This window comes from Pelmatolapia mariae, linkage group LG18 (genome assembly GCF_036321145.2).
Source record: "Pelmatolapia mariae isolate MD_Pm_ZW linkage group LG18, Pm_UMD_F_2, whole genome shotgun sequence".
In the NCBI taxonomy this organism is placed as follows: domain Eukaryota; kingdom Metazoa; phylum Chordata; class Actinopteri; order Cichliformes; family Cichlidae; genus Pelmatolapia; species Pelmatolapia mariae.
Window position 1 is genome coordinate 37,167,183 of NC_086243.1, and position 13,298 is coordinate 37,180,480.

General features: G+C 44.8%; 1 protein-coding gene across 2 annotated transcripts; it reads left to right on the top strand.

Annotated features, from left to right (window-relative positions):
- Positions 1 to 5,050: 5,050 nt before the first annotated feature.
- Positions 5,051 to 12,932, top strand: LOC134616368 (zinc finger protein 260-like). Of its 2 annotated transcripts, none has more exons than XM_063461221.1 (4): positions 5,051 to 5,359; positions 6,516 to 6,791; positions 7,457 to 7,783; positions 10,959 to 12,932. In XM_063461221.1, the coding sequence occupies exons 1-4, from the start codon at positions 5,188 to 5,190 to the stop codon at positions 11,966 to 11,968; spliced, it is 1,785 nt and encodes a 594-aa protein (XP_063317291.1). In that variant the 5' UTR covers positions 5,051 to 5,187; the 3' UTR covers positions 11,969 to 12,932. The 2 variants fall into 2 exon arrangements, with proteins under 2 accessions (XP_063317291.1, XP_063317292.1); XM_063461222.1 differs by lacking the exon at positions 10,959 to 12,932 and adding an exon at positions 10,297 to 10,334.
- Positions 12,933 to 13,298: the final 366 nt, after the last annotated feature.

Below are 13,298 nucleotides of genomic sequence, written 5' to 3' on the forward strand. Positions count from 1 at the left end.
AGATTCTATATGTTTCAAAGATATTTAGTTTATATATTTTATATGATACAGTACATGTGTGAGAATGACCGATGTTGTGCCAAAAAATGATCGTCTGCCAAAAACTGATTTCCGGTTTTTGCCCTAAACTGATTGCTCGTATTTAACCTGCTATGAATAACTTGTTGGTCTATAATACGTGAAACATGTCAAATGTTTCCCTCATTAATGACATCACGTCACTTTGAGCCACCAGCAACATTCCTGTAACAGGTAGAAGCTGCAATCAGTTTTTGGCAGTGACTTTTATATATCCTTTATTTATCCAGTTCACAAACAATCTTGTTGACATTAGAAATTTATTTTTTTAAGCGTAATCTGGCCAAGAGGACAGCAGACAGCGCAACAAATATATCAATTGTACCCACATTATAACCAGAGTTATAAAGATACTTGAACAACAGGTAATTATTGTATATATAAAACCTCTTTGTAAACCATGTTCAAGTCTATTTACCAACATACATAAAGATATTACACATATTACACACGGAAACATTGGAAATCAGTTTTGGCAGGCGAACACTTTTTTTGGCACAACGCCGGCAATATTTCAATTATCCGTGTAAATACCTCAGTAATTCCTAAATGCGTGTAGATTAAAGGAAATTATTTTACCTGGATATGATTGTCTCTGATGAGCCTAAGGTACAAAACGTGCGGGCGACGATGATAAGGTTTTTCTAGCTCCTCCAGCAGCAGCTCCTCTAGCGAATCATGAACGAATCGTTCAATACTCGAGAATCACTTTACTGACTCGTGAATCATGATTCACAAGCCCAACTGACTCACTGACTCATCCCTGTTGCTGTTAGCAAACTAATTTCATTAGCAGAAATATATCTAGCTTATAATTAAAACTGTGAGGAAAAAAACAACAGCCAGTTTCTTAACAAAAACATTTCTGCTCTGAACTGGAAGAAAAAACCTGAGTAGAAGCTCACATCAAGACAACAGCTCCTCAGCTCACAGTAGGGTTGCCAACTCCCTGAAAAATAAATAAGGGGAACCTCGTGGCCAGGGCCGGGCAACCCAGTTGTCTTCACCCTTCCCAGTGTGGTGAATTTTGTAGCTCTTTTTTTTGTGTGTGAAATTATTTTTTTAACCATTTGACTTGAATTTGATTTAAGTAGATGCATATTCTTTGTGATATGACCATATGGGAAACAAATGATCATTTAGCCATTTATTTTTAGCTCAAAATGACAACATTAACACAATAAAACAGGTCTCTTTCTTAAACAGAAGCCTGTCATGCTTAACTTAAAATTATATAAATTAATAGAAAACAATAGAACGAAAAACATTCTTGTAACAGTGCACATATAGTGCTTTTAGTACAGTTGGCTTCAGTTGAGGTATTATTTCAGCTTTTCTAATGCTAATCAGCTGCTGCCGTTTGTAAACCCGTTTGTTCCCATGATTACGCATCATAACTCATCATCATTATTCATCTATGTATTACTTTTATGTATTAGTCATCTATTTGTTGTAATCATCTATCCTTGCAGTTGTTTATTACACAAAATAAATGATATTATCACACTTCTGGCCACATAGCGCTGATATTCACTGCACATGCCCATATTAACCTTAACCAGAGGGTTTAAAAAAACAAACCAGTGTTTACAGACCATATCTGCTTCTGCCGTGGCCTGGTGGACATAAAAATTGGTTAAGGGTTCCCCGAGCTTTCACGCCCCTCATGTTCTTCATGTGCCCACCATTAGAAGCATGCCTATGGAAAAAGTGCGCCGGCACACAGTGCAGTGCGCTTTATAGGTGTTATCGTGCACTTTTCCAGCCAGGAGTTTTCCTTTTCCCATTCCTCCCTGTACTTTTGCAGCCTTTTTTTCCTTCTCTGAGGGGAACAAACATTGCTGGTCTAATGCTGGGCTTACACTGTGCGATTTTTGGCCCATTTTGAGCCGATTTTTGAGTCGTGCGACCGATTTGGTGATCGGCCCGATTTTGGCCTTCATCGTGTAGTATACGTGGGGTAACGAGATTAACACCTCATGACCAGCTCCCGATCATCAATCGCTCGTGAGGGTGTCACCGCAGCCGCTCACACTGCTCACGCGCAAACACGTAAACGTCGGTGAAAAAGACGGAGCAGCACAGCTGTGCAGCGCGTGATCTGGACACAAGTGATGGAGGCACAACTTGTAGAACTTTGGAAAGCTCATCCGAGCCTTTTCGATGTGGCCTCACAAAATTATCAGGACCACAACAACCGTGAAATAGTTGGATTTACATTGCTGCTCAATCACAGCTGCCTGATCAATGTTTTTCATTAGCAATTTAGCAAAGTTGATGGTGGTGGTGTGCCTGTCTGTGTGAGTGAAAGACACAGAGGGAGAGGGAGCGACAGATTTTCTGTTATAACCTTCATTTTATGGAGGCACAGTGTGAGCACTCAGGTCGCATCAGAGCATCGGGCGGTATAGTGTGAGACCCTGCATCGTGACCTATGAACTTATAACCTCTGCGAGTCAATCGTGCAGTTTGAAAATCGCACAGTGTCTGTCCAGCTTTAGCTGTACTGTCGTCCGAGACTTGCACCGCAGTGTCGGCGTTTGTTTCCCTGTTGGCCATGCTTCTTGTTGTGGTCATCTGTTGTCTTCCGGTATTTCCTCCGTAAGCGACCTTTCCTCGACCAATGAGATAAGCGGTAATCTGAATGGTCATACTCGAATTGTCATAAGTGTGCTGTCAGCTCATTGGTCACAAAGCAGGAGAGGGGCTGGGAATTATGTTTTCAAACAAAGCGTTAACTCCATTAACATTTATAGACTACTTTTGATTCTCACTGTATTACGGGACAAAGTGCGTCCCTTATTAGCTCAATACGGGACGATTCCGTTTTTTAAGGGACGGTGGGCAACCCTCGGCTCACAGTAGCATCGCTCTGCTAACATGCTAACAGCACATTTGACTCACTCGCCCCCTCCCTCCCTGCCTCCCTCCTGGCTCACAGCTTCTTCTTCTTGGTTGGCAACCAACGTTAAGGAGCATTACCGCCCCCTGGCTCACAGCTCAGTGGACATTTAGATGAGAAAATATATATTTGACACATTTTAGGAAAATACTAATAAAATAAAATAAAAATGGAGAAAATAAATGTTCCCTTTAGAAATCTTTTTTTTTGCTCTATAAAAATAGTTGTTTTTCTTTTCAATCACTCATCTTAGCAGTAGGATTTACATGAAAAGAGAAACAAATTAAGTTTGAGTGAAAATGTACATTTTTTGCACTCTCTGGGCAACTGACTCAGTGACTCAAAAAGCCCCATTCACTGGTGAGTGACTCATTCAAACTCGATTCAGTAAAAAGAATCAAATATACCATCACTAGTTGCGGTTGGACCGGTGTGCCGGTTCCTCTGTGTTCCAGCTGTTTCTCATACCTGGATCCTGTCGGTGTGATAAAATCTGCCCTCTGTGACGTCATGATCAGCTGGGTGGAGACTGTCATTTACTGTTGTCAGCTGTTTAACACCTGCTGATTCAGGACACAGAGTGACAGGTGTGGTTTAAATCTGATCAAAGTTCAAAGTTCACAGAGGAACCAGGTCACTTTGACCTTTAGAGAGGAGTCTGTCTGAAAACTCTGTCAGGGTGGTGCTTGTCGTGTGAAGCGGTCTGTCCTGGTTTTGGTTAAAGGAGTCTGATGAGGTTTCATCTGAAAATGAAGCAAATGAAACGAAACGCAGCTTTTAAGCTTCTTAAACATAAATGTGACAAACTCCTGGACATCATCACAGAGGGCTGACGTGGACAAACATCACCAGGTGACACGAGAACCAGCAACAGCTGGAACACCTGGAACATGACTGATGCAGCCAATCAGGAACAAGAAGGGGTGAAGCCCCACCCACTCCTAAGCAGGAAACACTGAGTTGTTTTTTAAAAAAATTTTTTAAATGAACTTTATTTGTCGACAACAATATGAACATTAGTTATCCATGCATCTAAACATGTACAGTGAGCATCACAGCAGGAGAAAAAAACAAAAAGCAAAAGAAAGGTCGATGTCGAAACGGAGACAAACGGTGTGAACAACAAAGGAAATCATGATGTGCAGCTCAGATAGAGAGGAGGCCTCCTCCTGACATCATCTGAGCTTATTTTATAGTACAGCTAGTTTTTACTCAGGAGTTTAAGATCATTCAGCTTCCTGTTTATGACTTAGCTCTGATAAGCAGACAGTCCCAATCAACAAGTCTAAATTTGGATTCTCATCAAGCATCACAAATTTCACTACAGTCAAGGTCAGATGAGGTAACTGGATTCCCCTGGACCGCAGCCCGCTCCACACGTCAGTCCAGGAGGAGTGCGCTGATTCACAGCAGCGAACCAAGTGATCCAAACTTTCAGTCTCATTTTCACAGAGTGCACAGGTGTTCATATCTAGGTTAAATCTCAGCCTCAGGAAGTCATTAGTTGGGTAAATCTCATTTATGACTTTAAAGTTAACCTCTTTATTTATTCTTCTTATCACCTTAACCTCCTTGGATTCAATTTCTTGTAGAATATAAATTCTTTGAACCGGTTAGGACAGATTTCATTTATCACAATATTTCTGATCGCCTTGTTTGTAAACCTGCTGTCACCAAAGTGAACTCTGCAGAGCTGTCTCCGTCCAGGAGAAATGTTAGAGTGCACAACGTCCTCTTTAATCAATGATCTCAGAGGGACCGGGATGGCTTTGGTTAGTGTTTTATAACTCTTAGCATCACCTTACATCAAACTTCTCACAGAACGTCTCATGTTTTAATAAAACCCCATTTTCATCCATAAAATGAGCTACAGCCCAAATCCCTTTGGCTCTCCACTCATCCGTGTACACAGAGTTTCTACACAGACGGACATCCTGCTGCTCCAGGAAACACTGATGAACGAAGCCTCGTGCCCTCTGACGTTGTTGCTGTTACACTCCTCACCAGCAGGTGGCGGCTCTCCGTCCAGCAGGAGAGCTTCGCTGTGACACGAAGCGGAAGTGAAGAGGAAACGGTGCCAGTGTTGTTGTGTGTGAGCTGAGTGTGTGAGCTGAGTGTGAGCTGAGTGTGAGCTGAGTGTGAGCTGAGTGTGAGCTGAGTGTGTGAGCTGAGTGTGTGAGCTGAGTGTGTGAGCTGTGGCAGTAACAATGCCTTCAGTTCAGTCTCTGAGAGAGTTTATCAACGAGCGACTAACTGCTGCTGCTGAACAAATATTCTTGGAGTTTGAAAAAACGATCGTCCAGTACGAGGAAGAGATCGACCGTCAGCGCAGACTGCTGGATATCACCTGGAAACCCCAAATCAAGCTGCACAGGACAGGTGAGTGTCCCTCTGAGGAGGATCCTGATCACAGCCAGGGCCGTGCAGAGATGTTTGAGGGGCGGGTGCTCGAGGGCACATAGACCCAGGCTGAAGAACAACATTCATCAAGACTCTGATATGAATCAGATCACACTGTGTCACTGTCATCAGGTGTGTTTTACCTGATGGGTGCACTGTGGGAGGGCAGGCTGTGTTGATCTGAGGCCACAGGAGAGACGGGAGCTGTCAGACACACACTCCAGTATACTGTAGCCACAAGTTTGCATCATGGTGCTGATCCAGAATCCTTCCCTTTATTCCCAGTGCTGTAATAATAAAGTCATACATGTAAAGTCATGTGTCTATGACGAGTCAGTGCAGCAGAAACATGATTCAATGTTTAAACTGATACAATAATGTTGCTGCTGTAAAATGTTGTCGTATCTGAAATGTAAATCTAATGTAATCAGTTTTTAATGTATTTTCCTTAAAACACAGTGTGGATCTAATATGTGGATATGCATATTAGATGTGTTTCCCCTGCAGCTCCACATCAGCCAGGCGGCAAAACATGCACGTGCTCTCTGCGAGCTCGTAACCAGCGCGCTCTGCCACCGAGGGCGAGCATTGGTTAATAGTCGTCATGTGACTGATGCAAGTCAGATCCAAGGCAGAGAAAAATGCCTCCTCTGCACGTCTGTGTTTATTATCATGAGGGCTTTCCCCCGGAGGTCGCAGGTCTTTGGACTTCAGGCTGTGTGTTTCAGTGAATGGTGCATTAAAGGTCTTTCTCTGCGTGGGGAAAAAAAACCTGGTTTGGAGACTTTAGTTCTGCCTTTTGGCTTCGGTTTGCGCTCTCCATCGTATCTGCAGCAGGTCGTCACACACACACACACACAGTCTGAGATGGCGTGCAGGTAGATGGGTGATGACATCAGAGTGGCGTGAGCGGGTGGCTGAGGTGCTCGTGGGTGGCTCAGGGAGGACATGTTGGCGACCTTTGACTCTCACTTTAATAAGTGTTACAGACAAAGCCGCTCCGCGTGTATTTATACTCGCTTTTATATAAAACATGTAAGGATGTGCTGAACTCTCACACACATGAGCGGCGCAGTCATGCTGTAAAGTCCTGTTAATGTTTCTGTGGTTGTGACTTCTTTCTTCTGTCCTCCAGACGTCCCACAGCAGCACATCTGTGAGGAGGAGGTTCTCCCTGAGCAGCAGCTCTGGAACCAGGAGAGGAGCTCCAGTGTGGAGCAGGAGGAACCAGAACCTCCACAGATTAAAGAGGAACAGGAGGAACTGTGCAGCAGTCAGGAGGGAGAGCAGCTGGGACTGAAGGAGGAGCCTGAAGTTCATCATGATCCTGTGCAGTACGAGGAAGAGATGGAGCGTCAGCGCAGACTGCTGGATATCACCTGGAAACCCCAAATACAGCTGCACAGGACAGGTGAGTGTCACTCTGAGGGAGGATCCTGATCACAGCTCTGTGGGACATTAAAGCTGCAGAGATGTTTCAGGAGGTGGATGTGTGACTGCTCGACCAATCGTCGCTGTTGTTACTAGTCGGTACCAGACGTAGTCGTTTAATCTGATTGTTACAATTTTAATAACTGATGTCAAGTATTGTGTCCTAATGTTCTGCAGCCATCTGCCACCAGATGGCGCTTCACTGTTGAGATCGCCTGATGTTTCTGTGAACAGAATGACATCGCAGATACAAGCGGTGCAAATGGACAGGCTCCGCCTTCGTGGTCGGGCGAGCAGTTCAGTCATGCGGGGGCCGCTGCTCCTCTATAGTGAAAGGAGACGGCTGATTCATGCACAGTGTGATGAACGCCTTCATGTTAGCGTTAACGTGTCCTCCGTGTCTGAGTGCTTCTTCGTTTTGGATTCGTCACTCGGTCACCAGGAAGGTTCCTAGTTTTAAGTGTTACAAAGGTACTGCGTTCATCGCCATGGTAACTGATGGACTGTTGCATGGTAACTAAGAGAGCATTCAGGGTCACCTGATCCAGGACTAACTTTAAGCATTGTTCAAAGCTGATACTCAGGGCTGGATAATCTTAAAAGTACAGAGGGTGTCTGTCTCCTGAATCCTCTTTGTCCTTCCAGACCTCAGACAGCAGCACATCTGTGAGGAGAAGGAGGAGGAGGAGGAGGAGGTTCTCCCTGAGCAACAGCTCTGGAACCAGGAGAGGAGCTCCAGTGTGGAGCAGGAGGAACCAGAACCTCCACAGATTAAAGAGGAACAGGAGGAACTGTGCAGCAGTCAGGAGGGAGAGCAGCTGGGACTGAAGGAGGAGACTGATACCTTTATGGTGACTGCTGCTGAGGAAGGAGACCACAGTGAACCAGGAGGAGGTGGGGAGCAGCTCCTCTCCCACAGCTCTGCTGGAGCCAAGAGCCAGGATCAACGAGGAAACAAGGATGGAGCGACAGGTGAGAAGTTGTGTTCTTATGAAGTGTGAGACGAGTTTGACTGAATGTGGTTGTTTCACTGTCCAGAGGCGTCCAAACAGCTGAGGACCAGAAATATCTGCAGGGGAAAATTAGCTGGAAAAGCAGTGATGTGTTTTCAGGGGTCAAAGACGAGCTTTCAGGTTTAAAGTGAGCCGCTCCTTCACCAGTGACTGTCTGAGGTCAGTCTAACGATGGCTGCTTTCTTTTTGTGTCTCTGGATGTTCTCATAACTGTTGCTGAATTACTTTGACACTGAAAACTCTTCACAAACTCGATTTCTCCTGGTAGATTTAACTAGTTTTCCAGCTCCTTCAGAATGACAGTGTCGTACATAATCGTTGTTCTCTAATAGTTTTTCCCTCTCAGCCATAAAAGGCTGGTGGGATGTTGTTGTCACCCTGCCAATCTCCGATGTTGTTCCTGGATCTGCTGGAGCCACTCGCCTATCTTGGGAGTCACCGCACCTAGTGCTCCGATTCCCACTAGGACCACTGTTACCTTCACCCTCCACATTTTCTCTGAGCCCTTGGTACTTCTGCAGCCTCTCGTGTTCCTTCTTCTCGAGGGCCTGCCCTTTCATGATGGCACCTCCTCTTCTTCCTCATTCTTGGGTTTCTGCTGCCTGAGGTATTCACGCTGTCAGTTGGGGGCATCTTTGTGGATTCGTGGATGTTTGTTGTTTCATCCTGGACCATGGTGCTGACACTCACCCGTCCCCGGCCTCCTTCCTTTCGCTTGGCGTACAGCCTCAGGGTGCTGGACTTGGGGTGAAACCCTCCATGCGTGGTCAGGAGCTTCCTGGTCTTGATGTCAGTGGCTTCTATCTCCTCCTCTGACCATTTCTTGGATGTCTGCCACTGTGATGGTTAATGGACCCTGTTCAGGGGGTTCACTGTGGTCTGCTCTTAGATCCACTAGCCACTGATGCTCCCATATGCTCTTCCAGTGTTGCTCCGTCAGCATCCTTGGTGGGGGTACTGTTCCCCTGCCACTGAGAGTACACCTTGGATGGTTCTGTGGAGAACAGCTGGTTTATTCTCCTGACTTCCTTCTCTCTGGTGTACTTCTTCAAGCGGTCTTTGCTCGGCAGTTTCCAAGGATTCTTCTTAGGCGCCTTCTTCATCGCACCTTTCTGCAACTGCAAGGATAGAACAGCTGGGTCTAGAGATGCTTTTTGAGTAAAGGTTTAACTACAGCCAGCTTGAAGGCCTGTGGTACATAGCTGATTATTAGAGATAGGTTGATCATATTTAAGATTGAAGCATTAATTAATGGCAGGACTTCTTTGAGCAGTTTTGTAGGAATGGGGTCTAAAAGACACGTTGATGGTTTGGAGGAATTAATTATTGAAGTTAACTCAGAAAGATCAATTGGAGAAAAAGGCTCTAAATAAGGAGAATGAGATGACGTTGGATTTTCAAATTGATGCCGTAGGTCCAGCTGCTAAAATCTTGGGATGCTAATCAAGAACCAGTTCCCAGTACTCCAATTCCTTGGAATCATTAGTCTGCCTACGTATTGATCCCGCTTATAGGTTCTTGTGCTCTCGCTACGATCAGCTGATTTTAGTTTCTGTGTCGGAGGAGGAAAATAGTGGCGCGGTGTCCGCGTGGACAGGGACCTTTTATTTTTATAGGAAAAAAGATGAGAGCGTGATGGTAAAGGGGAGACTGCTCCAGGACAGAAACAGCTGCATTATGCTTTCTAACAAGGAACGACGAAGATTGATAGGGAATGCTTATCATTTTCCATCCCTACTAAAATCCCAGTGACCTTGACCTCAAGGTCAGAGTTCAAGTTTTCTGAACATCTTATAAATGTGATAACTTCACAGCAAGGAGATGCTGGATTTTGAAATTGATAACATACGCGTATCTGCGAGGAGTCTGAGGAGGAGCACTGGTGCCCATCACTGCGTTTTCATTATTCCTGAATCCTGAACCCCCCGTGCTTTGAGGATGATTGCGAGTCTGACTCCTGTGCCTGACCAAACCTTTACCAAATATCACCAAAGTCTCCACAGCTCCACAAGCTAATCAGACCTGGTAGGACTGCTGCTTTAGCTTCATTCAGTGTGTGTCGGTCGGCAGTCAAGGCCTTGGTGGTCCGATCCCCAGCCAACGAGGCTGGCTATTAGGACATGGAAGGTCACCTCTTTGGTGGGAAGGAGCCGGAGCTCGTGCATTAGGTTAACAGAGACCGGCTTGATATAGTCAGGTCCATCTCAATGCACGACTTGGGCTTTGGAAAATCCTCGTGGAGATGGACTGGAGTCTGTTCCAGTCTGGAGGTGCCCTCAGTGAGAGGTGGTGGGCAGGGATGGGGGTCCCTGTATCCCCTTGGCTTGCTGGGCCTGGGTCCTAACTGCTGTGTGTGTTCAGGACATATAGCTTGCACAGCCTCACTTCAGTGTGTAAGCTTTTGTTACGGTCTCTGACCTTTAGGGGCTCTCCCCATGCCAGAGAGCTCATTCTCCTCCTCCTGTGTTTCAGGTCTGCCTCATAACCGGATGTGATGTGTCGCAGCTCGTCAGCCACCTCATAAAGACCGCCATCTTAAATGCCATGCCCCTTTTTTCTCTTTTCCCTGGCTTTGAGCTGCAGTGATTTGGGCAGCAGGCTGTAGCTGTGTAAACCCTGTGAAGCTTGGTGTGACTTTGTTTTTGTGAGTAAAGGTAACTGTAGTGATCCACAGTGGAAGCATGTTGGGGCTCTCTGACATTTTCTCCTGTTTTGTGGTGAGACAGTGAGCTCAGCCATTGTACTTTGTTTTCTTACAGACTGTCTCTTAGTTTTGTTTCTTAGCCAGAGGGGGGCGATTTGTTTGTTGTTTTGGCTTCAGAGACCCTGACGCTTGGAGCTTCCCTGTTTTATTTTGGTCCTAATTGGTTCATTTGCATTAATTGTAAAATAAATTGTGTTTTACTGACGTTAACTATGCGGTGGTTAATAGGTTTTTTTTCACTTTGTGTTACACCCCATCTCGGATAACACTTTACTGTTATGTGGGCTGTAACAGCTACACCTCCCCAGGGACAGCTGGGTCAGGCTCCACCACCCCCACCTCCAAGACCTGGAACTGGATCACCATTTATGAAAATGGAGACAATTGTGAGTATACTTACTCTTTTCTTGTATCACTTTTGTCATTTCAGAACTCCCACATCACCAGAATGTGAAGGAGGTTCTCCAAGAGCAGCAGTTCGGTAATCCAGAGAGGAAGCCCAGTCTGGGCCAGGAGGAACCACAAGGACAACTTTTGCTTGAGGATGGGACCGATACCTTTATGCTAACAGCTACTTGTGAGGAAAGTGACCACAGCGACTCAGAAACAGATAGCGAGCAGCTCCTCTCTGACGACTCTCCTGAAACTGAAAGCAGAGATCAAGAAACGAGCAAGCAAGAAGAGTCGGGGTTAACTGAAGATGCAGGGTCAAAGCCAAAGAAGGGACGTCGGGGAAAGGAAACTTACCAGCTCAGCTTGCCGATTTCAGTGAGCCAGTGTAATGACACTTTCAGTATGTCCCGGGGAAAGAAGCATCACATGATCCAAAACAATGTGAAACTCTACGTGTGCAAAATATGTCGTAAAATTTTCGTGAGAAGGTATCACTTGTCTATGCACATGAGAATCCACACAGGTGAAAAACCATATTGTTGTGAAACATGTGGGAAACGTTTCAGTATAAAACGCAGTTTGGCTCGTCACACCACTGCTCACACAGGAGAGAAACCATATTGTTGTGAAACATGTGGGAAAAGTTTCAGTGCTAAAAATAGTTTGTCTTACCACATCACCACTCACTCAGGCGAGAAACCATATTCATGTGAAATATGCAGGAAATGTTTCGGTCAAAGCAGTGCTCTGTATCTCCACAAGAAAACCCACACAGGCGAGAAGCCGTATCATTGTGACATCTGTGGGAAAAGTTTTCGTCAAGCTGGTCACTTGTCTCGCCACAAGAAAACTCATACTGGTGAGAAACCATATTCTTGTGAAACATGTGGGAAAAGTTTCAGTCAAAGCAGTGTTCTGTATGCTCACAAGAAAATCCACACCGGGGAGAAACCTTATCATTGTGAAATATGTGGGAAAAACTTTAGTCAAAAAAGTCACTTGTCTCGGCACACAAAAACTCACACAGCTGAGAAGTTGTCCGTTTGAAACACTGCGTTCTTCTGTTGGTCAGTAAAAATAATGTTTCAGTAACAGGTGGCGTAAAGAGAGCTCAGAAGTGCCTTTACTTTGTCACATTATATGTGGTTTGTCAAATAACATCAATTCAATTAAATTTTATTTATATAGCACCAAATCGCAACAACAGTTGCCTCAAGGTGCTTTATATTGTAAGGTAGACCCTACAATAATCTACTTCCTATCTTGTCTTTTGTTCACTCTCAGTAAGTTCTACGTAATCTCTGTTTATCTTGATCTGATGCCTACTTTGTCTTTTGTCTTAATTTTGAAATAGTCCCTTCGCACTTGTTTAATCTTGCCAAACATTCTCTTATGTGTTTGTGATATATTTGTGCTAGGTCCCTAAATATATTTTATCTTGAAATGAAGCAGCTCTTCCAGTTTTTATCATCAAGTTTTATTATTTTGACCTCAATGTGTGTGGCGATCGTGGCTCAAGAGTTGGCAGTTCGTCTTCTAATTGGAAGGTTGCCGGTTCGAGCCCCAGCTCCGACAGTCTCGGTCGTTGTGTCCTTGGGCAAGACACTTCACCCGCTGCCTACTGGTGGTGGTCAGAGGGCCCGGTGGCGCCAGTGTCCGGCAGCCTCGCCTCTGTTAGTGCGCCCCAGGGTGGCTGTGGCTACAATGTAGCTGCCATCACCAGTGTGTGAATGTGTGGATGACTGGACGTGTAAAGCGCTTTGGGGTCCTTAGGGACTAAGTAAAGTAAATACAAATACAGGCCATTTATTTACCATTTTAATGTTTTTTCATCTTTCCCTCATCACTCCATCTTTTTTTTCACCCGAGCCTTGTGGAAAAGTCTTTCTTCCACTGTGTGTTTTGTTAGTATTTTTAACTGTAGGAAATTTGTATTCTTTTTTTTTTTTTAACCTTTCCTAAAGTTGTTTCAGGATTTGGAGGTGATACTAACAAATTGGAAAAAAAATGTGGTTAACATGATGTGAAAGCTGTATAAATAAAGTTTTCTTCTATAATTTCTTGTTATTCGACATTTAATTTTACAGACTGCAGGTTCCCGCCTGCCTTTCTCTCCACGATTCTCCTGGACAAAGGCCTAACAGAGTTGGAGAGAAAGCGTGTGGACTTCTGTAAGTTTCACATTTCATCCATGAAGCTTCTTCAGTTCTAAAACCAATTGGTGGAGAGTCCCAGGTATTTAAAGCCCAGTGAGAGTTGTCCCTTTAGAGGGTCGCTGACCCACTATTGAAAGTGTGAAAAAGGGTGTGAGCCATTATCAGCCGAGAAACCATTGAGAGAGCTTGCCTCACCCTATCATGTGACCTGTTGAGAACAC

Bases quoted from the DNA above. Each gene is read 5' to 3' on its own strand.
- LOC134616368 (XM_063461221.1), top strand. From the start codon at position 5,188: ATGCCTTCAGTTCAGTCTCTGAGAGAGTTTATCAACGAGCGACTAACT. The intron at 5,360-6,515 runs GTGAGTGTCCCT...TCTGTCCTCCAG, and splicing joins AATCAAGCTGCACAGGACAG to ACGTCCCACAGCAGCACATC. The intron at 6,792-7,456 runs GTGAGTGTCACT...TTGTCCTTCCAG, and splicing joins AATACAGCTGCACAGGACAG to ACCTCAGACAGCAGCACATC.